This window comes from Erythrolamprus reginae, chromosome 1, assembly GCF_031021105.1.
Source record: "Erythrolamprus reginae isolate rEryReg1 chromosome 1, rEryReg1.hap1, whole genome shotgun sequence".
Classification (NCBI taxonomy): domain Eukaryota; kingdom Metazoa; phylum Chordata; class Lepidosauria; order Squamata; family Dipsadidae; genus Erythrolamprus; species Erythrolamprus reginae.
The window spans coordinates 1-26,028 of NC_091950.1; the positions used below are offsets into that span (position 1 = coordinate 1).

The 26,028-nt window shown below is 54.6% G+C and overlaps 1 protein-coding gene across 1 annotated transcript in view; it reads left to right on the forward strand.

Moving 5' to 3' along the window:
- The first annotated feature begins 7,043 nt into the window (after positions 1-7,043).
- The window catches only part of LOC139158140 (inactive serine/threonine-protein kinase PLK5-like), a 66,380-nt gene continuing 47,395 nt past the window's right edge, over positions 7,044-26,028 (forward strand). The window contains exons 1-7 of the mRNA XM_070735558.1: positions 7,044-7,503; positions 8,179-8,286; positions 8,897-9,013; positions 9,262-9,391; positions 10,711-10,804; positions 11,133-11,228; positions 11,332-11,530. Coding sequence (XP_070591659.1) covers positions 7,390-7,503; positions 8,179-8,286; positions 8,897-9,013; positions 9,262-9,391; positions 10,711-10,804; positions 11,133-11,228; positions 11,332-11,530 — 858 coding nt within the window. The 5' untranslated portion in view covers positions 7,044-7,389. The remainder of the gene's footprint in view (positions 7,504-8,178; positions 8,287-8,896; positions 9,014-9,261; positions 9,392-10,710; positions 10,805-11,132; positions 11,229-11,331; positions 11,531-26,028) is intronic.

The following is a 26,028-nucleotide window of genomic DNA, read 5'->3' on the forward strand; positions in this document are numbered from 1 at the left end:
AGAGTTGGCCTTCTCCGGGTCCCGTCAACTAAACAATGTCGGTTGGCGGGCCCCAGGGGAAGAGCCTTCTCTGTGGCAGCCCCGACTCTGGAACCAGCTCTCCCCAGAGATTAGAACTGCCCCTACCCTCCTTGCCTTTCGTAAACTCCTCAAAACCCACCTTTGTCGTCAGGCATGGGGGAATCGAGATACAGTAATACCTCATGATACGAACTTAATTGGTGCAAGGAGGAGGTTCGTAAGACGAAAGGTTCGTAAGACGAAATATTGTTTCCCATAGGAAACAATGTAAAGTCAATTAATCCGTGCAACCAAAACCCCCCCCGCAAAAAACGGCTTTCGGCGACTGCTGGGAAGCCGCGCGGCTGTTTTAAAAGGTGACAGCTGGCCTGGGGGGCTTCCCAGCACCCCCCCGAACCCCAAACCCGGGTTCGGGGGGGTGCTGGCAAGCCCCCCAGGCCGGCTGCGACCTTTCAAAACACCCGCGCCGCTTCGCAGCTGTCTCCTGAAGCCGAATGCTAAAGCCGAACTTCCGCGTTCGGCTTCGGGAGACAGCTGGGAAGCGGCGCGGGTGTTTTAAAAGGTCGCAGCCAGCCTGGGGGGCTTCCCAGCAACCTCCCAAACCGAACCCGGGGTTCAGCAAAATTTTGCCTCTTCTTACGAACTTTGTTCGAGTTACGAACCGGTGTTCGGGAGGCTTCTGGGAAACCCCGCCGCCTGACTGCCACCTTTTAAAACAGCCGCGCGACTTCCCAGCAGTCTCCGAACGCCGGTTCGTAACTCGAAAAAAGTTCGTAAGAAGAGGCAAAATTTTTCTGAACCCCGGGTTCGTATCACGAGTTGTTCGTAAGACGAGGGGTTCGTATCTTGAGGTACCACTGTATCTGCCCCGGGCCTATATAATTTATGTATGGTATGTTTGTAGGTATGTCTGTTTAAAAATGGGGTTTTATAACTATTTTAAATTTTAAATTGTAAATAATTAGATTTGTCTGAACTGTTTTATTGTGTTGTGAGCTGCCCCGAGTCTACGGAAAGGGGCGGCATACAAATCAAACAAACAAACAAACAAACAAACAAACAAATAAATAAATAAATATAGGAGAGACTATAGGGCAGGGATCGGAAGGCACTCTAGTGCGCTTATGCACACCCCTTACTGACCTCTTTGGAATCTGGAGAGGTCAACTGTGGACAGTCTTAAGGGTAAAATGTTGGGGGTTAAGGGATGATACTACGGAGTCCGGTAATGAGTTCCACGCTTCAACTACTCTATTACTAAAGTCGTATTTTTTACAGTCAAGTTTGGAGCAGTTAATATTGAGCTTGAATCTGTTATGTGCTCTTGTGTTGTTGTGGTTGAAGCTGAAGTAGTTGTTGACAGGCAGGACATTGCAGCATATAATCTTGTGGGCAATGCTTAGATCATGTTTAAGGCGTCGTAGTTCTAAGCTTTCTAGGCCCAGGACTGTAAGTCTAGTTTCGTAGGGGGTTCTGTTTCGAGTGGAGGAGTGAAGGGCTCTTCTGGTGTATTCCATGGTCGGGCCGCTCAAAGACATCGGTCCAAAGTCCCAGCGAACCCGGGCGATGGGGCTTTGATCATCTCCATCCCCGCGCCTCAAAAGCTTTCCCTGTCTTCCTTCCACTCCAAAAAAAACCCTCCTTGGGGCAGACGGTGGTTTTTAAAAAGGGGGGGGGGGAAACTAAATTTAAAACAGTAATGAGAGAGGCACAAAAATCAGAGTATCAAAAAAAAACCAAAAAAAACCCCAGAACTTTTTTTGTGCTGTTCTCAGCGCTTCACTCCAGGATTCAGATGGAGAAAGACTTCGGTCATTCCCAAAACTATTTTCCCTTTCTCTGTCTCTCTCTCTGTCTCTTTCTCCAAAAAGCAGGACGTAATAGAGATGTTTCAAATGTCGATAATTCCGGATCCATTCAGAATCCTCTCGCCACCAAACTCTGAAGAGCTTTATCAACTCTACAACAAACCCCCTTTTCTCCCCCTCTTTCCTTCCTTCGGCTTGGTCACTCCCCCGCCCAAGTTGAAACCCGAGCCGTTTCCTGGACGGCTCTTCTGCCAATCACGAGTGGGGCAGTGATCCCCCTACTACGCACTTCGTCTACGTTGGAGAGAAGTGGGGTTCGCCTCGCGCTTTCTCCCCACGACGCGCCGTGAGGAAAACGCCTCCAAGCGGCACCGCAGAAACAGCCGCGGCAGAGAAAAAATCCTTTTCTCTTTTAACCGGCTCACTAAACTATGGTGAGGGATGGAGAAAGTGGAATACAGTGATCCCTCTATTATCGCGACGGTTCCGTTCCCAGACCCCTCGCGATAATCGATTTTTCGCAATGTAGGGTTCCGGAAGTAAAAACACCATCTGCGCATGCGTGCCCTTTTTTCCATGGCCGCGCATGCGCAGATGGTGGAGTTTGCGTGGGCGGCGGGGGAAGACCCAGGGAAGGTTCCTTTGTCCGCCTAGCAGCTGATCTGCTCGGCAGCGTAGCACCAGCGAGGAGCCGAACATCCGGGTTTCCCCGCTGCCCACGGAAAGGGGAAATCCGGATCTTCGGCTCCTCGCTGGTCCCCAATTCCGCCAACATCAGGCTCTCCACACGCCCTTTCGCCGTAACACGAGAGCCTTCCGAAAACTCTTTCCGAGCGCCTCAGAGCAGCACCGCCACCCCTCTTTGATTCCCTCAACCCGCCCGGCCCCTCGCTCCCCTTTTCCACACTCCAACCGAGAGAGGAGTCCGTGCTGCTCCGGCTGCCGTGTCTCCTTCTCCCTCCTCCTCCTCTTCTTCCCCGCTCTTCCATCTTCCGCCGCCGAGGTCGCCAGGAAGGGAGAAGAAGAGTCAGTGAACGGCGCCAGCCGCCTCCTCGCCCAACACAAAGCACGAGAGCCCAGACCCGGAGGCAACCCGCTCACTGTCCGCGGCCCTTCGAGTTTCTCCTCCCGGAGGCACGCTCGGCGCTCGCTGCAGCGGGGGAAGACCCAGGGAAGGTTCCTTCGTCCGCTGCCCACGGAAAGGGGAAACCCGGATCTTTGGCTGCAGCGAGCGCCGAGCGCGCCTCCGGGAGGAGAAACTCGAAGCGCCGCGGACAGCGAGCGGGTTGCCTCCGGGTCTGGGCTCTCGCGCTTTGCGTTGGGCGAGGCGGCGGCTGGCGCCGTTCATTGACTCTTCTTCTCCCTTCCTGGCGCTCGCTGTCCGCGGCGCTTCGAGTTTCTCCTCCCGGATCTTCGGCTGCAGCGAATGAGAAAATGATTGAAGCAGAGAATGACAGGAAAGAAAGAGAAAGAGACAGAGAAGTGACTCTTGGTGATGACGTATGACGTCATCGGGTGGAAAAATCACGATATAGCGTTTCGCGAAGAATGAGATCGCAAAACTCGAGGGATCACTGTACAGTGATCCCTCGATTTTCGCGATCTCCATCTTCGCGAAACGCTATATCGCGATTTTTCCACCCGATGACGTCACTCTCTTCCTTCCTTTCTCATCTTTCTTTCTCTCTCTTTCTCTATCTTGCTTCTTCCTCTCTCACACTCTCTTCCTCCCTCTCTCATCTCTTTCTTTCCTTCTCTCTCTTTCTCTATCTCTCCCCCTTTTGCTCTCGAGCGGCAAGCGAGCAGCCAGGCGGGCGGGTGACGGGCAAGCGGCAAGCGAGCAGCCAGGCGGGCGGGTGACGGGCAAGCGGCAAGCGAGCAGCCAGGCGGGCGGGTGAACGGGCAAGCGGCAAGCGAGCAGCCAGGCGGGCGGGTGAACGGGCAAGCGGCAAGTGAGCGGCCGGGCGGGCGGGTGACGGGCAAGCGGCAAGCGGCAAGCGATCTTGGGGTTTCCCCTTTGCCTGGGCGGCGGGAAGACCCAGGGAAGGTTCCTTCGGCCGCCCAGCAGCTGATCTGCTCTGCAGCGCGGCAGCAGCGAGGAGCCGAAGATGGGGTTTCCCCTTTGCGTGGGCAACGGGGAAACCCCATCTTCGGCTCCTCGCTGCTGCCGCGCTGTGGAGCAGATCAGCTGCTGGGCAGCCGAAGGAACCTTCCCTGGGTGCCGCCCGCCGCCCACGCAAACTCCACCATCTGCGCATGTGCGGCCATGAAAAAAAGGGCGCGCATGCGCAGATGGTGTTTTTACTTCCGCAACCCTACATCGCGAAAAATCGATTATCGCGAGGGGTCTTGGAACGGAACCCTCGCGATACTCGAGGGATCACTGTAGTCTGCTCCGTGGACCGGTCACAGACAGCGGGTGGGCCGGATGCGGCCCACAGGCCACCCCTTGCCCAGGTCTGCTCTAGGATTTGCAGCTGCTGTAACTGTCCAAGGGGGGGGGAGGGTCCTTCTACAGACGCACCAAGGGATTGTGACCAGCCACTTCCATTAGATCAGAAGCAAGAATGGGAGTCATGGCCTACCTCTCTGAGCAGTCTTCATTTTTAAAAAAATATATTTTATTAGTTTTTTCAAAGTAACAAACACAACAAACAAAACATATAACACTTAATGGAGCTACAGTCGCTCCACTCAAGATAGAAGTCTTCATATGAATATTAAAAAGTTTATCTGTAAAATACATATTGTTATATAAGATAAAAGTATCAATCTTAATATATAAATCTAAATCTATATCAAAATTTATAAAGATATATATGAAAAAAAAATTTATGAAAAGACAAAGAGAAAGAAAAGAGATGAAAAAGATTTATATTTGTACTAATAATTGCCATCTAATACAATTCTAATACTAAATTCAAATATGCAAAATAATATAGCAACACGCTTATCTCTTATTCCTTGTTTCCCACCAGATATATACTTTCTGCCAGATATCATAAAATTCTAAAAGTCTTCAAACGTACGTGTGTTCCCGTCTCACACCCACGTCTCTCTCCATCTATGGGGACAGCACACTCCCCACCTGGAACTGTGCAATTCCACGACTAACGAATCAACTGAGGTAAACGAGGAATAGCATGTGAGCAGCGTGGCTTAACTAAGTGGCTAAAGTAAAGAATTCATAGCATAATGCAACATAACTCTCTGATTGACTAAGCAAAGGTGCAGCATCCGACCCTGCAAACCTTGAGGTGGATAAAAGGCAAACAGAGCTTCAGGTTCGATCCTCCTCCTCCTCAGCCAGACTAGGCCGGTGGCTGCTTTGGGGTGGAGCTCCTGGGCAAAAGCCTTTGAGACGCGGCACGGGCCTTGTGGCTTGAAGCCCCACCTGGCAGAACCTGGTGTGCCTGTCTCCTAGGCCGAGACAGGGCAAGGGCTCCTTCAGGATTGGGCTTTGCGGTGAACCTGGAGGGCAGACAAGCACCCTTGCTTCCAGAAGGCATCGTTTATATCTCTCTGCACTCATCACAGAGACTTCCGCACGTGATATGTGATACGAACCCGGGGTTCGGAATTTTTTTGCCTCTTCTTAAAAACTTTTTTTGGCTTATGAACCCACCGCAGATCGCAAAATGGCGCTCTGCTGGGCGCCGCTGCCCGTCTGTCACCTTTTAAAACAGCTGGGGGGCTTCTCGGCATTCTCCTGAATCCAAACTTTTTGGGTTTGGGTTTGAGAGGCCGCTGAGAAGCGCCGCTGCCCAGCTGTCACCTTCTGAAACAGCTGGGGGGCTTCTCGGCGTTCTCCTGAACGCCGAACCCAGAAGTTTGGGTTCGGGTTCAGGTTCCGGAGGCCGCCGAGAAGCGCCTGGCTGTTTCAGAAGGTTACAGCTGGGCGGCGGTGCCCAGCGGAGCGCCGTTTTTGCGATTGGCAGCGGCGTTTTCGGCCGATCTGGAGGCTGGAAAGGAGGTGGGGAATCCCAATAGGGAATTCCATGGGCGGAGCTTTGACATCACGAAGACGTCCTTCCTGCAGGCCACGTTTCGAGTTCACGGAGAGGGGCGGCATACAAATCCAATAAATAAATAAATGAATTGCTTTTACATTGTTTCCTATGGGAAACAATGTTTCGTCTGACAAACTTTTTGCCTTACGAACCTACTTCCGGAACCAATTAAGTTTGTAAGACAAGGTATTACTGTAATTAAATAGAATGTTTCTATCCATAAACTATCTAGAACTGAACTTTTATAGCAATTCAAGAAAATCGAGCTACTTGCCTAATCTGTTATCATACTGAACCTTGTGGGTTCGGTACAAAACCTTAAAATGTGACTGCTCCTCAACAAATCATGCTGTCTATCATTGGTCCTTTTTGTGGCTATTCAAAGAATGGGACTTAATCAACTGGGAAAGAGTCCAAGCACCTATGTGAAAACCTATCTTGGTCGGTAAGCCACTCCTACCCAGTCACATGACCTTTAAGCCAATAAGTCACATGATCATCAAGCCACTCCCACCTGGTCACATCACCATTAAGCCACACCCACAAAATAAGCCATGCCCACAGTCTGTCAGTAAAAATGTTGGCAGCCCATCACAGGTTAGGGGGCTGAAGCCTAAATCGGTTGCAAGGGAGGGAAAGGGATTGTGGGGGACTTGATAGCCGCCTTCTGAGGTTCGAGGGGCTGCCGCAAAGAAGAGGAGGCCACCCACCTACTCTGCAAAGCCCCTGAAGGCGGGACAAGAAGCAACGGAAGGGAAGCAGCCTGAAACTTAAGACATTCACTGGGACGGCTTTTCTCCAGAAGTTGTAGGTGCTGCATCTCAAGATTTTGAAGAAGAGACTGGACAGCCATCTGGCCCGAATGGTATTGTGTCTCCTGAAGGCCTCCGGGACCCCTCCGAGACCGCTTCATAAGAACCTAAGAACCTAAGAGGAGCCCTGCTGTGAATGGGGCCCAAGCCCCTCGAGTCCAGCCCTCTGTGTCCCACAATGCCCCCCCCCCATTGTCCATGGCGGTCTTGAGCAGAAGAAGAAGGCAAGACCCCCCTTTCCCTTGACCCACCCCCAACAAATGGGACCCGAGGGAACCCTGCCTGCCTCAACCCACAGAGAGGCGGCTTGGCTCCCTGCCCTGGGACGGCGCCCCTCCCCGAAAGAGCCAATGTCTGAGGCGGAGAGAGACCGGTGCCGGAGCCCAAAGGAGCTTCTGATCAGAGCTCGGCCGAGCAAGAGCGGGGGCTTCTCGGGACGGCAGCAACGACGTCGGAGAAAAAAGCCCCCTCCAGACCCAGCCTGCCCACCCTCGTTCCGACAGTCAGGAGGAGGGCGGGGGACCGAGGAGGGCCGCTCCCCACCCCGGGGGTCCTCCGGACTCGCCGGGCGGGTCTTCCCAGCTGGCAGGCGGCCCGGGAGGCGGAGGCGCCTCCCTTCGGCCCGCCTCCCCCGCCCTCCCCAGGATCCCGAGGAGAAATCCGGCACGTGTGCGGGGCTGGCCAGACGCTCGGGGAGCAGCTGGACGGCGGGCCGGGGGCTGCGGGGCCGAGGCCGGCATGGGTCTGACTGCCACGGCCCGCAGGAGAGCCGAGGAGGGGGACACCTTGAAATACTTCGTGGAGGATCCCGGCACCGGGACGCTTTACAAGCGGGGGCAGCTTTTGGGACAGGTAACCCGACCTCCCTTGGTGGCTGCAGCTCTTGCTGGGGCCGCGCCGGAGACTGGGCGCCCCGAAGCGCTCCAGAGCCTTTCAAAGTTTCGCCCCGCGACGACGGCGGGTAAGCGGCAGGCGCAGGTCTCAGGCGTCGAGCGAGCCAAGGTCACAGGCGGGAGCCGCGGGCGACCAGACGGCCCGGGACAGACTGGAGCCGCTCGGCCCGCCTTCCCTGAACGCCCCGGGAGCCCCCAGCGCCGAGTCCCGCTGGCTGTCGCCGCTGCAGCCGGCGGGCAGGGGGGGCGCGTTTGCTCGCCTCTCGCAGCCCCCTGAAAACCTGCCCAAATGTCGGCTCTCGTCTGCAGAGCCCGAAGGCTGAAACCCCGGCCGGGCGGTAAGGCGACTCCCGTCTTCTCCGGGGCCCCCGTGGTGGCCGAGGGGCTCCGTCCTTCGGGCGTGGCTGGCCCTGAGGGCAACTGGCCCATCCATGCCTATTCCGTCCCCGCTTCCCCAAGGACTGGACGAACCAACGCGGCCAAGACAGACACTTTCAACCCCAGGATGGGGACAGAGCTGGGGGGGGGGTGCGCGGGGGTGTCCAGAACAACCCAAGTCAGCACTCTGGGAAGGAGGGGCCAGAGGCTGCTTCTGACTGAACCCCCCAACCCCACCCCTCTCTCTGCCCCCCAGGGAGCATTCGGACAATGCTACAAATTTACGGACACCTGCAGCCACAGAGTCTATGCTGTGAAGGTGATCTCTCAACAGCGAGTGGCCAGGCTGGGAAACCAGGGAAAGGTGAGTGAGGGGTCGGGGGGGTGTCTTCTGCCAGATCTGCTCCCACAAAACCTGCCTCTTCAGAGTCCATCCATAGGGAAGGGGGGGAGGTGGCATGAAAATCTAACAAAACCAAGGAAGGGCTGAAGGAATCTCCCCCTGGGCTCCTCTGTCCCTGGAAGGGGGCGGGGGGGGGCAGCGGAGGAGATGAATTGGGATGTCCAGCCAGGACCTGAAGGGACCGAGAGGTTAGGCACTGGGTGCCCAGCTGAGCTTCCCCTGCAGGCAAGGCTTGTCCCCCCCCCCCCCCTCAGCTTCCTTCAGGTCTGCCAAGAGTTTCTGTCTTTCTGTCCCATGGCTGGGCTGGGCTCCTCTGTCCACTGACCATGGGCAATGGGGGGGTGTTGGAGGGGGTTGCAGATCAGGGGTGGGAGGCCCCAATGCTTTCCTCTCGGGCTGAAGGGGTGGGGCAGGGGGGTCGCCCGGAGGCAGCTTCCTTTTGGGCCAAGCTGTGTCTCCGCCCCAGGTGTGCGAGGGTTTCAGCTGATTCCAGCGCTTCTGCTCTCCCGCACACCTGTGTGTGTGTGTGTGTGTGTGTGTGTGTGTGTGTGTGTGGCTTAACACTTTGCAGGTTCAACGTGAAATCGAGCTGCACAGCCAGCTCCACCACAGGAACGTTGTGGGGTTCCACCGACATTTTGCTGACCAGGAGAACATCTACCTGGTGCTGGAATACTGCAGTAGGAAGGTTAGACGGGGGGGGGGGGGTTCCTCTCTCTCTCCCTCCCTCCCTGCCAGAGTGAGGAGGAGGAGGCTGTGCTGGCGCTGTTCCTCCCACGGAGCCCGAGAGGTCAGGGTGAGGAAGGGCCTGGGCAGCAGAACATGGCCCAGACTCAGGGAAACGGCTGCCCAAGGGACCTCGAAGCGGCCAGGGGTCTCCAGAGCTTCCCCATAGAAAGGAGGCCCCCTGCCCTTCAGCTCACCTCTGCCTTCCAGTCACTGGCCGACATTCTGAAGGTCCGGAGGAGGCTGACCGAGGCAGAGGTGCGGTTTTATCTGAAGCAAATCACAAGTGGCCTGCAGTACCTCCACCAGCAAGGGGTCATCCACCGCGACCTCAAACTGAGTAGGTGGCAAAGACTTGGGGGGGGAGGGGACAGGGGAGACCCAGGGCTGTGGCCCCCAATCCGCCCTGGGCTCTTCCTGGAGGGATGGATGGTGATAGATGACAGACAGACAGACAATGATGGATGGATGGATGGATGATAGGTAGGTAGGTAGGTAGATAGATAGATAGATAGATAGATAGATAGATAGATAGATAGATAGATAGATAGATGATAGCTGGATAGATAGATAGATAGATAGATAGATAGATAGATAGATAGATAGATAGATAGATAGATAGATAGGTGATAGATGATAGACAGACAGATGATGATGGATGGATTGATGGATGGGTGGATAGATAGATATAGATCAATGAATAGATGGATAGACAGATAGTTGGATGGATGGATGGATGGATAGATAGATGATAGCTGGATAGATATATAGGTGATAGATGACAGACAGACAGACAGACAATGATAGATAGATGGATGGATGAATGGATGGAAAGATAGATAGATGATAGCTGGATAGATATATAGGTGATAGATGATAGACAGACAAATGATGATGGATGGATTGATGGATGGATGGATGGATGGATGGATAGATAGATAGATAGAGATAGATAGATAGAGATAGACAGATAATCCCTCCCAGCTGGCTTGAGGCCTTGCAGCCAGTTTGACTTCCTGCCTGCCAGGGCAAGAGGCTGGAGGGGCCACTCGGCCCAGGCCCCTCCTCCCCTCTCCACAAAGACCAGCCTGCAAGGGGATGAGTGCCTTTGCGGGGGAGGGGACCCTTTCCGGGAGCCCCCCCTTGTGGAAGAGGGAGCTGGGAGCCCGCCCCCCTCCTGGGGTTGCTGGGGGCCAGAGAAGCTCTAGGGAAGCTCCAGAGAGGAGACTTATAGTTTTATAGTTTTATTAGGTTTGTGTGCCGCCCCCTCCGCAGACTCGATAGATAGCTGTCTATCAATATCTTACGGGCCGTCACAGAGCAGAGGGACCTGCCTTGTTCTCCTTAGCACATGGAAGGACCAGAAACAAGGGGATGAAGCTGCCAGGGAGCAGATTTAGATGAGATATCAGAAAAATCTTTCTAACAATAAGGGTGTTACACCGGGGGGCCACTTTGCCACAGGAGGTGGTGGTGGGCTGGCCTTCACTGGAGGTCTTCAAACAGAGGCTGGTCAGTCATCTTTCAGGGATGGTTTGATGAATCCTGCATTGAGCAGGGGGGTGGACCCGATGACTCTGGAGGTCCCACTCTATGATTCTATGAAGGTGGGACCTCAGACCCCTCAGACCGCTCCCTGCCTCCCCCCCCCCTCCCCAGGCAACGTGTTCATCACCCAGCGCATGCAGGTGAAGATTGGCGACCTGGGCCTGGCCATGCGGGAGGAGGCGCAGCCGTCCGGGAGGAGGAGAGGGTGAGCGCTGGAGGGCAGGGGAGGGGCCGGGACCCCTGGGGCAAGGGGGGGAGGCCTTGGGCTCAGAGCCTTCCTTGGGCCAGCCTGAGTGGGCAGGGCAGCCTCAGCCCCTCCCCGGCCCCACCCCCCGGATCCACCTGCCAGATCCCAGGTCTGCCTGGGGGGCCCCTGAACAGGCCAGGAAAGGCCCAACTGCCCTGCAGTCCCTACGGTGCCCCCCCCCACAGATTGAACCTGCCCCCCACAGCACCCCCCACATGCTCAGTGGGTTCTGCCTCCCCCCGAGTAGCTTCCTGTGCATTTCTGAGTCCAGCTTCTTCCCCTCCAGGGGGGTCTGTGGGACCCCCAACTACCTGGCCCCCGAAGTCATCGCGAAGAAGGGTCACTCCTCCAGGTCGGACGTCTGGGCCCTGGGCTGCATCATGTGAGTGCTCCCGCAGCCCAGGAGGGGGGGGCCGGGGAGTGCGTGGAGGGTATGGGGTGGGGGGCTGGCCGTGGGCGCATTCACCTGTCCTTTCCCTCCCCAGGTACACCACCCTCGCCGGCTTCCCACCCTTCGAGGCCACCCCCAAGCAGGAGCTGTTCCAGAGGATCCGAGAGGGGTGCTACCTCCTCCCGGCCCACCTCTCTCCAGCCGCCCGCAGCCTGATCGGGGGGCTGCTCTCCCCTGACCCCTCTGGCCGGCCCAGCCTGGAGGACATGCTCGGCCACCCCTTCTTCGCCCAGGTGCCTCTAGGGGGGCAAAGAGGGGGGAGGAAGAAGTGGGAGGGTTGGTGGTGGGGGTCTCGATTTCACCTGGGGGGAGGGGAGGATGTGGCTGCCCCGAAGGGTTGGTGGGGGCCCTCTTGGCCAGAAGGGAGTCAGCGCCCCCTGCGCAGAGACCCCCTTGCTCCCCTTTTCTCTGGGTTGGCAAAGCCCTAAGCTGCCCCACTGGGCCTGACCCACAGAACTCTCTCTCCTCTGCTCTTCTCTGCTCTTCTCTGCTCTTCTCTCCTCTTCTCTCCTCTGCTCTTCTCTCCTCTCCTCTCCTCTTCTCTCCTCTGCTCTTCTCTCCTCTTGTCTCCTCTGCTCTCCTCTCTTCTCTCCTCTCCTCTGCTCTCCTCTCCTCTTCTCTCCTCTGCTCTTCTCTCCTCTTCTCTCCTCTGCTCTTCTCTCTTCTCTCCTCTGCTCTTCTCTTCTCTTCTCTCCTCTCCTCTTCTCTCCTCTTCTCTCCTCTCCTCTACTCTTCTCTCTTCTCTCCTCTGCTCTTCTCTCCTCTTCTCTCCTCTTCTCTCCTCTGCTCTTCTCTCTTCTCTCCTCTTCTCTCCTCTGCTCTCCTCTGCTCTCCTCTGCTCTTCTCTCTTCTCTCCTCTCCTCTTCTCTCCTCTCTCCTCTGCTCTTCTCTGCTCTTCTCTGCTCTTCTCTCCTCTTCTCTGCTCTTCTCTCCTCTCTTCTCTCCTCTGCTCTTCCCTGCTCTTCTCTGCTCTTCTCTCCTCTTCTCTCCTCTGCTCTTCTCTCTTCTCTCCTCTCCTCTTCTCTCCTCTCTCCTCTGCTCTCCTCTGCTCTTCTCTCCTCTGCTCTCCTCTGCTCTCCTCTGCTCTTCTCTGCTCTTCTCTCCTCTTCTCTCCTCTGCTCTGCTCTCCTCTTCTCTCCTCTTCTCTCCTCTGCTCTTCTCTCCTCTTGTCTCCTCTCCTCTCCTCTCTTCTCTCCTCTCCTCTCCTCTGCTCTCCTCTCCTCTTCTCTCCTCTACTCTCCTCTGCTCTTCTCTCCTCTGCTCTTCTCTCTTCTCTCCTCTGCTCTCCTCTGCTCTTCTCTTCTCTCCTCTCCTCTTCTCTCCTCTACTCTTCTCTCTTCTCTCCTCTGCTCTTCTCTCCTCTCCTCTCCTCTTCTCTCCTCTGCTCTTCTCTCTTCTCTCCTCTTCTCTCCTCTGCTGTCCTCTGCTCTTCTCTCTTCTCTCCTCTCCTCTTCTCTCCTCTCTCCTCTGCTCTTCTCTGCTCTTCTCTGCTCTTCTCTGCTCTTCTCTCCTCTCTTCTCTCCTCTGCTCTTCCCTGCTCTTCTCTTCTCTCCTCTGCTCTTCTCTCTTCTCTCCTCTCCTCTTCTCTCCTCTCTCCTCTGCTCTCCTCTGCTCTTCTCTCCTCTGCTCTCCTCTGCTCTCCTCTGCTCTTCTCTGCTCTTCTCTCCTCTTCTCTCCTCTGCTCTGCTCTCCTCTTCTCTCCTCTTCTCTCCTCTGCTCTTCTCTCCTCTTGTCTCCTCTCCTCTCCTCTCTTCTCTCCTCTCCTCTGCTCTCCTCTCCTCTTCTCTCCTCTACTCTCCTCTGCTCTTCTCTCCTCTGCTCTTCTCTCTTCTCTCCTCTGCTCTCCTCTGCTCTTCTCTTCTCTCCTCTCCTCTTCTCTCCTCTACTCTTCTCTCTTCTCTCCTCTGCTCTTCTCTCCTCTCCTCTCCTCTTCTCTCCTCTGCTCTTCTCTCTTCTCTCCTCTTCTCTCCTCTGCTGTCCTCTGCTCTTCTCTCTTCTCTCCTCTCCTCTTCTCTCCTCTCTCCTCTGCTCTTCTCTGCTCTTCTCTGCTCTTCTCTGCTCTTCTCTCTTCTCTCCTCTGCTCTTCCCTGCTCTTCTCTGCTCTTCTCTCCTCTTCTCTCCTCTCCTCTGCTCTCCTCTTCTCTCCTCCTCTCTCCTCTTCTCTCCTCTGCTCTTCTCTCTTCTCTCCTCTCCTCTTCTCTCCTCTCTCCTCTGCTCTCCTCTGCTCTTCTCTCCTCTGCTCTCCTCTGCTCTCCTCTGCTCTCCTCTGCTCTCCTCTGCTCTCCTCTGCTCTCCTCTGCTCTTCTCTGCTCTTCTCTGCTCTTCTCTCCTCTTCTCTTCTCTCCTCTTCTCTCCTCTTCTCTCCTCTGCTCTTCTCTCCTCTTCTCTCTTCTCCTCTTCTCTCCTCTGCTCTGCTCTTCTCTCCTCTTCTCTCCTCTGCTCTCCTCTGCTCTCCTCTGCTCTTCTCTCTTCTCTCCTCTCCTCTTCTCTCCTCTCTCCTCTGCTCTCCTCTCTCTTCTGCTCTTCTCTCCTCTTCTCTCCTCTGCTCTTCTCTCCTCTGCTCTCCTCTGCTCTCCTCTGCTCTCCTCTGCTCTTCTCTGCTCTTCTCTGCTCTTCTCTCCTCTGCTCTGCTCTCCTCTTCTCTCCTCTGCTCTTCTCTCCTCTTCTCTCCTCTACTCTGCTCTGCTCTTCTCTCCTCTCTTCTCTCCTCTCCTCTTCTCTCCTCTCCTCTCCTCTTGTCTCTTCTCTCCTCTGCTCTGCTCTGCTCTGCTCTTCTCTCCTCTCCTCTGCTCTCCTCTCCTCTCCTCTCTCCTCTGCTCTCCTCTTCTCTTCTCTCCTCTCCTCTGCTCTTCTCTCCTCTTCTCTCCTCTCTTCTCTGCTCTCCTCTGCTCTCCTCTCCTCTCCTCTTCTCTCCTCTGCTCTCCTCTGCTCTCCTCTGCTCTTCTCTCCTCTGCTCCTCTCTCCTCTTCTCTCCTCTTCTCTCCTCTGCTCTTCTGTCTTCTCTCCTCTGCTCTTCTCTGCTCTTCTCTTCTCTCCTCTGCTCTCCTCTCCTCTTCTCTCCTCTTCTCTCCTCTGCTCTTCTCTCCTCTTCTCTCCTCTCCTCTTCTCTCCTCTGCTCTGCTCTTCTCTCCTCTTCTCTCCTCTGCTCTCCTCTGCTCTTCTCTCTTCTCTCCTCTCCTCTTCTCTCCTCTCTCCTCTGCTCTCCTCTCTCCTCTGCTCTTCTCTCCTCTTCTCTCCTCTGCTCTCCTCTGCTCTTCTCTGCTCTTCTCTCCTCTTCTCTCCTCTGCTCTGCTCTCCTCTTCTCTCCTCTGCTCTCCTCTCCTCTGCTCTCCTCTCCTCTTGTCTCTTCTCTCCTCTGCTCTGCTATGCTCTGCTCTCCTCTCCTCTCCTCTCTCCTCTGCTCTCCTCTTCTCTTCTCTCCTCTCCTCTGCTCTTCTCTCATCTTCTCTCCTCTCTTCTCTGCTCTGCTCTCCTCTCCTCTTCTCTCCTCTGCTCTCCTCTGCTCTTCTCTCCTCTGCTCCTCTCTCCTCTTCTCTCCTCTTCTCTCCTCTGCTCTTCTGTCTTCTCTCCTCTGCTCTTCTCTGCTCTTCTCTCCTCTTCTCTTCTCTCCTCTGCTCTTCTCTCCTCTTCTCTCCTCTGCTCTTCTGTCTTCTCTCCTCTGCCCTTCTCTGCTCTTCTCTTCTCTCCTCTTCTCTCCTCTGCTCTTCTCTGCTCTTCTCTCCTCTCTTCTCTCCTCTTCTCTCCTCTGCTCTTCTCTCTTCTCTCCTCTTCTCTCCTCTGCTGTCCTCTGCTCTTCTCTCTTCTCTCCTCTCCTCTTCTCTCCTCTCTCCTCTGCTCTTCTCTGCTCTTCTCTGCTCTTCTCTGCTCTTCTCTCCTCTCTTCTCTCCTCTGCTCTTCCCTGCTCTTCTCTTCTCTCCTCTGCTCTTCTCTCTTCTCTCCTCTCCTCTTCTCTCCTCTCTCCTCTGCTCTCCTCTGCTCTTCTCTCCTCTGCTCTCCTCTGCTCTCCTCTGCTCTTCTCTGCTCTTCTCTCCTCTTCTCTCCTCTGCTCTGCTCTCCTCTTCTCTCCTCTTCTCTCCTCTGCTCTTCTCTCCTCTTGTCTCCTCTCCTCTCCTCTCTTCTCTCCTCTCCTCTGCTCTCCTCTCCTCTTCTCTCCTCTACTCTCCTCTGCTCTTCTCTCCTCTGCTCTTCTCTCTTCTCTCCTCTGCTCTCCTCTGCTCTTCTCTTCTCTCCTCTCCTCTTCTCTCCTCTACTCTTCTCTCTTCTCTCCTCTGCTCTTCTCTCCTCTCCTCTCCTCTTCTCTCCTCTGCTCTTCTCTCTTCTCTCCTCTTCTCTCCTCTGCTGTCCTCTGCTCTTCTCTCTTCTCTCCTCTCCTCTTCTCTCCTCTCTCCTCTGCTCTTCTCTGCTCTTCTCTGCTCTTCTCTGCTCTTCTCTCCTCTCTTCTCTCCTCTGCTCTTCCCTGCTCTTCTCTGCTCTTCTCTCCTCTTCTCTCCTCTCCTCTGCTCTCCTCTTCTCTCCTCCTCTCTCCTCTTCTCTCCTCTGCTCTTCTCTCTTCTCTCCTCTCCTCTTCTCTCCTCTCTCCTCTGCTCTCCTCTGCTCTTCTCTCCTCTGCTCTCCTCTGCTCTCCTCTGCTCTCCTCTGCTCTCCTCTGCTCTCCTCTGCTCTCCTCTGCTCTTCTCTGCTCTTCTCTGCTCTTCTCTCCTCTTCTCTTCTCTCCTCTTCTCTCCTCTGCTCTTCTCTCCTCTTCTCTCTTCTCCTCTTCTCTCCTCTGCTCTGCTCTTCTCTCCTCTTCTCTCCTCTGCTCTCCTCTGCTCTCCTCTGCTCTTCTCTCTTCTCTCCTCTCCTCTTCTCTCCTCTCTCCTCTGCTCTCCTCTCTCTTCTGCTCTTCTCTCCTCTTCTCTCCTCTGCTCTTCTCTCCTCTGCTCTCCTCTGCTCTCCTCTGCTCTCCTCTGCTCTTCTCTGCTCTTCTCTGCTCTTCTCTGCTCTTCTCTCCTCTGCTCTGCTCTCCTCTTCTCTCCTCTGCTCTTCTCTCCTCTTCTCTCCTCTACTCTGCTCTGCTCTTCTCTCCTCTCTTCTCTCCTCTCCTCTTCTCTCCTCTCCTCTCCTCTTGTCTCTTCTCTCCTCTGCTCTGCTCTGCTCTTCTCTCCTCTCCTCTGCTCTCCTCTCCTCTCCTCTCTCCTCTGCTCTCCTCTTCTCTTCTCTCCTCTCCTCTGCTCTTCTCTCCTCTTCTCTCCTCTCTTCTCTGCTCTCCTCTGCTCTCCTCTCCTCTCCTCTTCTCTCCTCTGCTCTCCTCTGCTCTCCTCTGCTCTTCTCTCCTCTGCTCCTCTCTCCTCTTCTCTCCTCTTCTCTCCTCTGCTCTTCTGTCTTCTCTCCTCTGCTCTTCTCTGCTCTTCTCTTCTCTCCTCTGCTCTCCTCTCCTCTTCTCTCCTCTTCTCTCCTCTGCTCTTCTCTCCTCTTCTCTCCTCTCCTCTTCTCTCCTCTGCTCTGCTCTTCTCTCCTCTTCTCTCCTCTGCTCTCCTCTGCTCTTCTCTCTTCTCTCCTCTCCTCTTCTCTCCTCTCTCCTCTGCTCTCCTCTCTCCTCTGCTCTTCTCTGCTCTTCTCTCCTCTGCTCTTCTCTCCTCTTCTCTCCTCTGCTCTCCTCTGCTCTTCTCTGCTCTTCTCTCCTCTTCTCTCCTCTGCTCTGCTCTCCTCTTCTCTCCTCTGCTCTCCTCTCCTCTGCTCTCCTCTCCTCTTGTCTCTTCTCTCCTCTGCTCTGCTATGCTCTGCTCTCCTCTCCTCTCCTCTCTCCTCTGCTCTCCTCTTCTCTTCTCTCCTCTCCTCTGCTCTTCTCTCATCTTCTCTCCTCTCTTCTCTGCTCTGCTCTCCTCTCCTCTTCTCTCCTCTGCTCTCCTCTGCTCTTCTCTCCTCTGCTCCTCTCTCCTCTTCTCTCCTCTTCTCTCCTCTGCTCTTCTGTCTTCTCTCCTCTGCTCTTCTCTGCTCTTCTCTCCTCTTCTCTTCTCTCCTCTGCTCTTCTCTCCTCTTCTCTCCTCTGCTCTTCTGTCTTCTCTCCTCTGCCCTTCTCTGCTCTTCTCTTCTCTCCTCTTCTCTCCTCTGCTCTTCTCTGCTCTTCTCTCCTCTCTTCTCTCCTCTTCTCTCCTCTCCTCTTCTCTCCTCTTCTCTCCTCTTCTCTCCTCTGCTCTTCTCTCTTCTCTCCTCTCCTATTCTCTCCTCTCCTCTTCTCTCCTCTCTCCTCTCCTCTGCTCTCCTCTGCTCTCCTCTTCCTTCCTCTCCTCTGCTCTGCTCTCTTCTCTCCTCTTCTCTCCTCTCTCCTCTGCTCTCCTCTCCTCTCTCCTCTCTTCTCTTCTCTCCTCTGCTCTTCTCTCCTCTGCTCTCCTCTTCTCTCCTCTTCTCTCCTCTGCTCTGCTCTCCTCTGCTCTTCTCTCCTCTCCTCTGCTCTCCTCTCTCCTCTTCTCTCCTCTTCTCTCCTCTCCTCTCTTCTCTCCTCTGCTCTTCTCTCCTCTCCTCTCTTCTCTGCTCTGCTCTGCTCTCCTCTCTTCTCTGCTCTCCTCTCCTCTCTTCTCTGCTCTGCTCCGCTCTGCTCTCCTCTCTGCTCTGCTCTCCTCTGCTCTTCTCTCCTCTCTTCTCCCCACTCTTCTCTCCTCTGCTCTCCTCTCCTCTCTCCTCTTCTCTCCTCTGCTCTCCTCTCTTCTCTGCTCTGCTCCGCTCTGCTCTCCTCTCCGCTCTGCTCTCCTCTGCTCTTCTCTCCTCTCTTCTCCCCACTCTTCTCTCCTCTGCTCTCCTCTCTCCTCTTCTCTCCTCTTCTCTCCTCTGCTCTCCTCTCTTCTCTGCTCTGCTCCGCTCTGCTCTCCTCTCCGCTCTGCTCTCCTCTGCTCTTCTCTCCTCTCCTCTTCTCTCCTCTCTTCTCTCCTCTGCTCTGCTCTCCTCTCTCCTCTTCTCTCCTCTTCTCTCCTCTTCTCTCCTCTGCTCTCCTCTCCTCTGCTCTTCTCTCCTCTGCTCTCCTCTCCTCTCTTCTCTCCTCTGCTCTTCTCTGCTCTTCTCTCCTCTCTTCTCTCCTCTGCTCTTCTCTCCTCTGCTCTTCTCTCCTCTCCTCTCTTCTCTCTTCTGCTCTTCTCTCCTCTTCTCTCCTCTGCTCTTCTCTCCTCTTCTCTCCTCTCTTCTCTCCTCTGCTCTCCTCTCCTCTTCTCTCCTCTGCTCTCCTCTCCTCTCTTCTCTGCTCCGCTCCGCTCTCCTCTCTGCTCTGCTCTCCTCTGCTCTTCTCTCCTCTGCTCTTCTGTCTTCTCTCCTCTGCTCTTCTCTGCTATTCTCTCCTCTTCTCTTCTCTCCTCTGCTCTTCTCTCCTCTTCTCTCCTCTGCTCTTCTCTCTTCTCTCCTCTCCTATTCTCTCCTCTCCTCTCCTCTCCTCTCTGCTCTGCTCTCCTCTGCCCTTCTCTGCTCTTCTCTTCTCTCCTCTTCTCTCCTCTGCTCTTCTCTGCTCTTCTCTCCTCTCTTCTCTCCTCTTCTCTCCTCTCCTCTTCTCTCCTCTGCTCTTCTCTCTTCTCTCCTCTCCTATTCTCTCCTCTTCTCTCCTCTCTCCTCTCCTCTGCTCTCTTCTGCTCTCCTCTTCCTTCCTCTCCTCTGCTCTGCTCTCTTCTCTCCTCTTCTCTCCTCTCTCCTCTGCTCTCCTCTCCTCTCTCCTCTCTTCTCTTCTCTCCTCTGCTCTTCTCTCCTCTTCTCTCCTCTGCTCTCCTCTCCTCTGCTCTTCTCTCCTCTCCTCTGCTCTCCTCTCTCCTCTTCTCTCCTCTTCTCTCCTCTCCTCTCTTCTCTCCTCTGCTCTTCTCTCCTCTCCTCTCTTCTCTGCTCTGCTCTGCTCTCCTCTCTTCTCTGCTCTCCTCTCTTCTCTGCTCTGCTCCGCTCTGCTCTCCTCTCTGCTCTGCTCTCCTCTGCTCTTCTCTCCTCTCTTCTCCCCACTCTTCTCTCCTCTGCTCTCCTCTCCTCTCTCCTCTCCTCTCCTCTGCTCTCCTCTCTTCTCTGCTCTGCTCTCCTCTCCTCTCCGCTCTGCTCTCCTCTGCTCTTCTCTCCTCTCTTCTCCCCACTCTTCTCTCCTCTGCTCTCCTCTCCTCTCTCCTCTTCTCTCCTCTGCTCTCCTCTCTTCTCTGCTCTGCTCCGCTCTGCTCTCCTCTCCGCTCTGCTCTCCTCTGCTCTTCTCTCCTCTCCTCTTCTCTCCTCTCTTCTCTCCTCTGCTCTCCTCTCTCCTCTTCTCTCCTCTTCTCTCCTCTTCTCTCCTCTGCTCTCCTCTCCTCTGCTCTTCTCTCCTCTGCTCTTCTCTCCTCTGCTCTCCTCTCCTCTCTTCTCTCCTCTGCTCTTCTCTGCTCTTCTCTTCTCTCCTCTGCTCTTCTCTCCTCTGCTCTTCTCTTCTCTTCTCTCCTCTCCTCTTCTCTCCTCTTCTCTTCTCTCCTCTACTCTTCTCTCTTCTCTCCTCTGCTCTTCTCTCCTCTTCTCTCCTCTCCTCTTCTCTCCTCTGCTCTTCTCTCTTCTCTCCTCTTCTCTCCTCTGCTCTCCTCTGCTCTTCTCTCCTCTCTCCTCTCCTCTTCTCTCCTCTCTCCTCTGCTCTTCTCTGCTCTTCTCTGCTCTTCTCTCCTCTTCTCTGCTCTTCTCTCCTCTTCTCTCCTCTCTTCTCTCCTCTGCTCTTCCCTGCTCTTCTCTGCTCTTCTCTCCTCTTCTCTCCTCTCTCCTCTGCTCTCCTCTGCTCTTCTCTCCTCTGCTCTCCTCTGCTCTCCTCTGCTCTCCTCTGCTCTTCTCTGCTCTTCTCTGCTCTTCTCTCCTCTGCTCTGCTCTCCTCTTCTCTCCTCTTCTCTCCTCTGCTCTTCTCTCCTCTTGTCTCCTCTGCTCTCCTCTCTTCTCTCCTCTCCTCTGCTCTCCTCTCCTCTGCTCTCCTCTGCTCTCCTCTGCTCTTCTCTCCTCTGCTCTTCTCTCTTCTCTCCTCTTCTCTCCTCTGCTCTTCTCTTCTCTCCTCTCCTCTTCTCTCCTCTACTCTTCTCTCTTCTCTCCTCTGCTCTTCTCTCCTCTTCTCTCCTCTCCTCTCCTCTCCTCTTCTCTCCTCTGCTCTTCTCTCTTCTCTCCTCTTCTCTCCTCTGCTCTCCTCTGCTCTTCTCTCTTCTCTCCTCTCCTCTTCTCTCTTCTCTCCTCTGCTCTTCTCTGCTCTTCTCTGCTCTTCTCTGCTCTTCTCTCCTCTGCTCTTCTCTCCTCTGCTCTTCTCTCTTCTCTTCTCTTCTCTCCTCTGCTCTTCTCTTCTCTCCTCTCCTCTTCTCTCCTCTACTCTTCTCTCTTCTCTCCTCTGCTCTTCTCTCCTCTTCTCTCCTCTCCTCTCCTCTCCTCTTCTCTCCTCTGCTCTTCTCTCTTCTCTCCTCTTCTCTCCTCTGCTCTCCTCTGCTCTTCTCTCTTCTCTCCTCTCCTCTTCTCTCCTCTCTCCTCTGCTCTTCCCTGCTCTTCTCTGCTCTTCTCTCCTCTTCTCTCCTCTCCTCTGCTCTCCTCTTCTCTCCTCCTCTCTCCTCTTCTCTCCTCTGCTCTTCTCTCTTCTCTCCTCTCCTCTTCTCTCCTCTCTCCTCTGCTCTCCTCTGCTCTTCTCTCCTCTGCTCTCCTCTGCTCTCCTCTGCTCTCCTCTGCTCTTCTCTCCTCTTCTCTCCTCTTCTCTTCTCTCCTCTTCTCTCCTCTTCTCTCCTCTGCTCTTCTCTCCTCTTCTCTCTTCTCCTCTTCTCTCCTCTGCTCTGCTCTTCTCTCCTCTTCTCTCCTCTGCTCTCCTCTGCTCTTCTCTCTTCTCTCCTCTCCTCTTCTCTCCTCTCTCCTCTGCTCTCCTCTCTCTTCTGCTCTTCTCTCCTCTTCTCTCCTCTGCTCTTCTCTCCTCTGCTCTCCTCTGCTCTTCTCTGCTCTTCTCTGCTCTTCTCTGCTCTTCTCTGCTCTTCTCTGCTCTTCTCTCCTCTGCTCTGCTCTCCTCTTCTCTCCTCTGCTCTTCTCTCCTCTCCTCTCCTCTCCTCTGCTCTGCTCTTCTCTCCTCTCTTCTCTCCTCTCCTCTGCTCTCCTCTCCTCTCCTCTTGTCTCTTCTCTCCTCTGCTCTGCTATGCTCTGCTCTGCTCTTCTCTCCTCTCCTCTGCTCTCCTCTCCTCTCCTCTCCTCTCTCCTCTGCTCTCCTCTTCTCTTCTCTCCTCTCCTCTGCTCTTCTCTCCTCTTCTCTCCTCTCTTCTCTGCTCTCCTCTGCTCTCCTCTCCTCTTCTCTCCTCTGCTCTCCTCTGCTCTCCTCTGCTCTTCTCTCCTCTGCTCCTCTCTCCTCTTCTCTCCTCTTCTCTCCTCTGCTCTTCTGTCTTCTCTCCTCTGCTCTTCTCTGCTCTTCTCTCCTCTTCTCTTCTCTCCTCTGCTCTCCTCTCCTCTTCTCTCCTCTTCTCTCCTCTGCTCTTCTCTCCTCTTCTCTCCTCTCCTCTCCTCTGCTCTGCTCTTCTCTCCTCTTCTCTCCTCTGCTCTCCTCTGCTCTTCTCTCTTCTCTCCTCTCCTCTTCTCTCCTCTCTTCTCTCCTCTGCTCTCCTCTCTCCTCTTCTCTCCTCTTCTCTCCTCTTCTCTCCTCTGCTCTCCTCTCCTCTGCTCTTCTCTCCTCTGCTCTTCTCTCCTCTGCTCTCCTCTCCTCTCTTCTCTCCTCTGCTCTTCTCTGCTCTTCTCTCCTCTCTTCTCTCCTCTGCTCTTCTCTCCTCTGCTCTTCTCTTCTCTTCTCTCCTCTCCTCTTCTCTCCTCTTCTCTTCTCTCCTCTACTCTTCTCTCTTCTCTCCTCTGCTCTTCTCTCCTCTTCTCTCCTCTCCTCTTCTCTCCTCTGCTCTTCTCTCTTCTCTCCTCTTCTCTCCTCTGCTCTCCTCTGCTCTTCTCTCCTCTCTCCTCTCCTCTTCTCTCCTCTCTCCTCTGCTCTTCTCTGCTCTTCTCTGCTCTTCTCTCCTCTTCTCTGCTCTTCTCTCCTCTTCTCTCCTCTCTTCTCTCCTCTGCTCTTCCCTGCTCTTCTCTGCTCTTCTCTCCTCTTCTCTCCTCTGCTCTGCTCTCCTCTTCTCTCCTCCTCTCTCCTCTTCTCTCCTCTGCTCTTCTCTCTTCTCTCCTCTCCTCTTCTCTCCTCTCTCCTCTGCTCTCCTCTGCTCTCCTCTCCTCTGCTCTCCTCTGCTCTCCTCTGCTCTCCTCTGCTCTTCTCTGCTCTTCTCTGCTCTTCTCTCCTCTGCTCTGCTCTCCTCTTCTCTCCTCTGCTCTTCTCTCCTCTTGTCTCCTCTGCTCTCCTCTCTTCTCTCCTCTCCTCTGCTCTCCTCTCCTCTGCTCTCCTCTGCTCTCCTCTGCTCTTCTCTCCTCTGCTCTTCTCTCTTCTCTCCTCTTCTCTCCTCTGCTCTTCTCTTCTCTCCTCTCCTCTTCTCTCTACTCTTCTCTCTTCTCTCCTCTGCTCTTCTCTCCTCTCCTCTCCTCTCCTCTCCTCTCCTCTTCTCTCCTCTGCTCTTCTCTCTTCTCTCCTCTTCTCTCCTCTGCTCTCCTCTGCTCTTCTCTCTTCTCTCCTCTCCTCTTCTCTCCTCTCTCCTCTGCTCTTCTCTGCTCTTCTCTGCTCTTCTCTGCTCTTCTCTCCTCTGCTCTTCTCTCCTCTGCTCTTCTCTCTTCTCTTCTCTTCTCTCCTCTGCTCTTCTCTTCTCTCCTCTCCTCTTCTCTCCTCTACTCTTCTCTCTTCTCTCCTCTGCTCTTCTCTCCTCTTCTCTCCTCTCCTCTCCTCTCCTCTTCTCTCCTCTGCTCTTCTCTCTTCTCTCCTCTTCTCTCCTCTGCTCTCCTCTGCTCTTCTCTCTTCTCTCCTCTCCTCTTCTCTCCTCTCTCCTCTGCTCTTCCCTGCTCTTCTCTGCTCTTCTCTCCTCTTCTCTCCTCTCCTCTGCTCTCCTCTTCTCTCCTCCTCTCTCCTCTTCTCTCCTCTGCTCTTCTCTCTTCTCTCCTCTCCTCTTCTCTCCTCTCTCCTCTGCTCTCCTCTGCTCTTCTCTCCTCTGCTCTCCTCTGCTCTCCTCTGCTCTTCTCTGCTCTTCTCTCCTCTTCTCTCCTCTTCTCTTCTCTCCTCTTCTCTCCTCTTCTCTCCTCTGCTCTTCTCTCCTCTTCTCTCTTCTCCTCTTCTCTCCTCTGCTCTGCTCTTCTCTCCTCTTCTCTCCTCTGCTCTCCTCTGCTCTTCTCTCTTCTCTCCTCTCCTCTTCTCTCCTCTCTCCTCTGCTCTCCTCTCTCTTCTGCTCTTCTCTCCTCTTCTCTCCTCTCCTCTTCTCTCCTCTGCTCTCCTCTGCTCTTCTCTGCTCTTCTCTGCTCTTCTCTGCTCTTCTCTGCTCTTCTCTCCTCTTCTCTCCTCTGCTCTGCTCTCCTCTTCTCTCCTCTGCTCTTCTCTCCTCTCCTCTCCTCTCCTCTGCTCTGCTCTTCTCTCCTCTCTTCTCTCCTCTCCTCTGCTCTCCTCTCCTCTCCTCTTGTCTCTTCTCTCCTCTGCTCTGCTATGCTCTGCTCTGCTCTTCTCTCCTCTCCTCTGCTCTCCTCTCCTCTCCTCTCTCCTCTGCTCTCCTCTTCTCTTCTCTCCTCTCCTCTGCTCTTCTCTCCTCTTCTCTCCTCTCTTCTCTGCTCTCCTCTGCTCTCCTCTCCTCTCCTCTTCTCTCCTCTGCTCTCCTCTGCTCTCCTCTGCTCTTCTCTCCTCTGCTCCTCTCTCCTCTTCTCTCCTCTTCTCTCCTCTGCTCTTCTGTCTTCTCTCCTCTGCTCTTCTCTGCTCTTCTCTCCTCTTCTCTTCTCTCCTCTGCTCTCCTCTCCTCTTCTCTCCTCTTCTCTCCTCTGCTCTTCTCTCCTCTTCTCTCCTCTCCTCTGCTCTGCTCTTCTCTCCTCTTCTCTCCTCTGCTCTCCTCTGCTCTTCTCTCTTCTCTCCTCTCCTCTTTTCTCCTCTCTCCTCTGCTCTCCTCTCTCCTCTGCTCTTCTCTGCTCTTCTCTCCTCTGCTCTTCTCTCCTCTTCTCTCCTCTGCTCTCCTCTGCTCTTCTCTGCTCTTCTCTCCTCTTCTCTCCTCTGCTCTGCTCTCCTCTTCTCTCCTCTGCTCTTCTCTCCTCTCCTCTCCTCTGCTCTGCTCTTCTCTCCTCTCTTCTCTCCTCTCCTCTGCTCTCCTCTCCTCTCCTCTTGTCTCTTCTCTCCTCTGCTCTGCTATGCTCTCCTCTCCTCTCCTCTCCTCTCTCCTCTGCTCTGCTCTTCTCTTCTCTCCTCTCCTCTGCTCTTCTCTCCTCTTCTCTCCTCTCTTCTCTGCTCTCCTCTGCTCTCCTCTCCTCTTCTCTCCTCTGCTCTCCTCTGCTCTTCTCTCCTCTGCTCCTCTCTCCTCTTCTCTCCTCTGCTCTTCTGTCTTCTCTCCTCTGCTCTTCTCTGCTCTTCTCTCCTCTTCTCTTCTCTCTTCTGCTCTTCTCTCCTCTTCTCTCCTCTGCTCTTCTGTCTTCTCTCCTCTGCCCTTCTCTGCTCTTCTCTTCTCTCCTCTTCTCTCCTCTGCTCTTCTCTGCTCTTCTCTCCTCTCTTCTCTCCTCTTCTCTCCTCTTCTCTCCTCTGCTCTTCTCTCTTCTCTCCTCTCCTATTCTCTCCTCTGCTCTTCTCTCCTCTTCTCTCCTCTGCTCTTCTCTCCTCTTCTCTCCTCTGCTCTTCTGTCTTCTCTCCTCTGCCCTTCTCTGCTCTTCTCTTCTCTCCTCTTCTCTGCTCTTCTCTGCTCTTCTCTCCTCTCTTCTCTCCTCTTCTCTCCTCTTCTCTCCTCTCCTCTTCTCTCCTCTCTCCTCTCCTCTGCTCTCCTCTGCTCTCCTCTTCCTTCCTCTCCTCTGCTCTGCTCTCTTCTCTCCTCTTCTCTCCTCTCTCCTCTGCTCTCCTCTCCTCTCTCCTCTCTTCTCTTCTCTCCTCTGCTCTTCTCTCCTCTGCTCTTCTCTCCTCTTCTCTCCTCTGCTCTCCTCTCCTCTGCTCTTCTCTCCTCTCCTCTGCTCTCCTCTCTCCTCTTCTCTCCTCTTCTCTCCTCTCCTCTCTTCTCTCCTCTGCTCTTCTCTCCTCTCCTCTCTTCTCTGCTCTGCTCTGCTCTCCTCTCTTCTCTGCTCTCCTCTCCTCTCTTCTCTGCTCTGCTCCGCTCTGCTCTCCTCTCTGCTCTGCTCTCCTCTGCTCTTCTCTCCTCTCTTCTCCCCACTCTTCTCTCCTCTGCTCTCCTCTCCTCTCTCCTCTTCTCTCCTCTGCTCTCCTCTCTTCTCTGCTCTGCTCCGCTCTGCTCTCCTCTCCGCTCTGCTCTCCTCTGCTCTTCTCTCCTCTCTTCTCCCCACTCTCCTCTCCTCTGCTCTCCTCTCCTCTCTCCTCTTCTCTCCTCTTCTCTCCTCTGCTCTCCTCTCCTCTGCTCTTCTCTCCTCTGCTCTTCTCTCCTCTGCTGTCCTCTCCTCTCTTCTCTGCTCTGCTCCGCTCTGCTCTCCTCTCTGCTCTGCTCTCCTCTGCTCTTCTCTCCTCTCCTCTTCTCTCCTCTCTTCTCTCCTCTGCTCTGCTCTCCTCTCTCCTCTTCTCTCCTCTTCTCTCCTCTCCTCTCCTCTGCTCTCCTCTCCTCTGCTCTTCTCTCCTCTGCTCTTCTCTCCTCTGCTCTCCTCTCCTCTCTTCTCTCCTCTGCTCTCCTCTGCTCTTCTCTCCTCTCTTCTCTCCTCTGCTCTTCTCTCCTCTGCTCTTCTCTCCTCTCCTCTCCTCTCTTCTCTCCTCTCC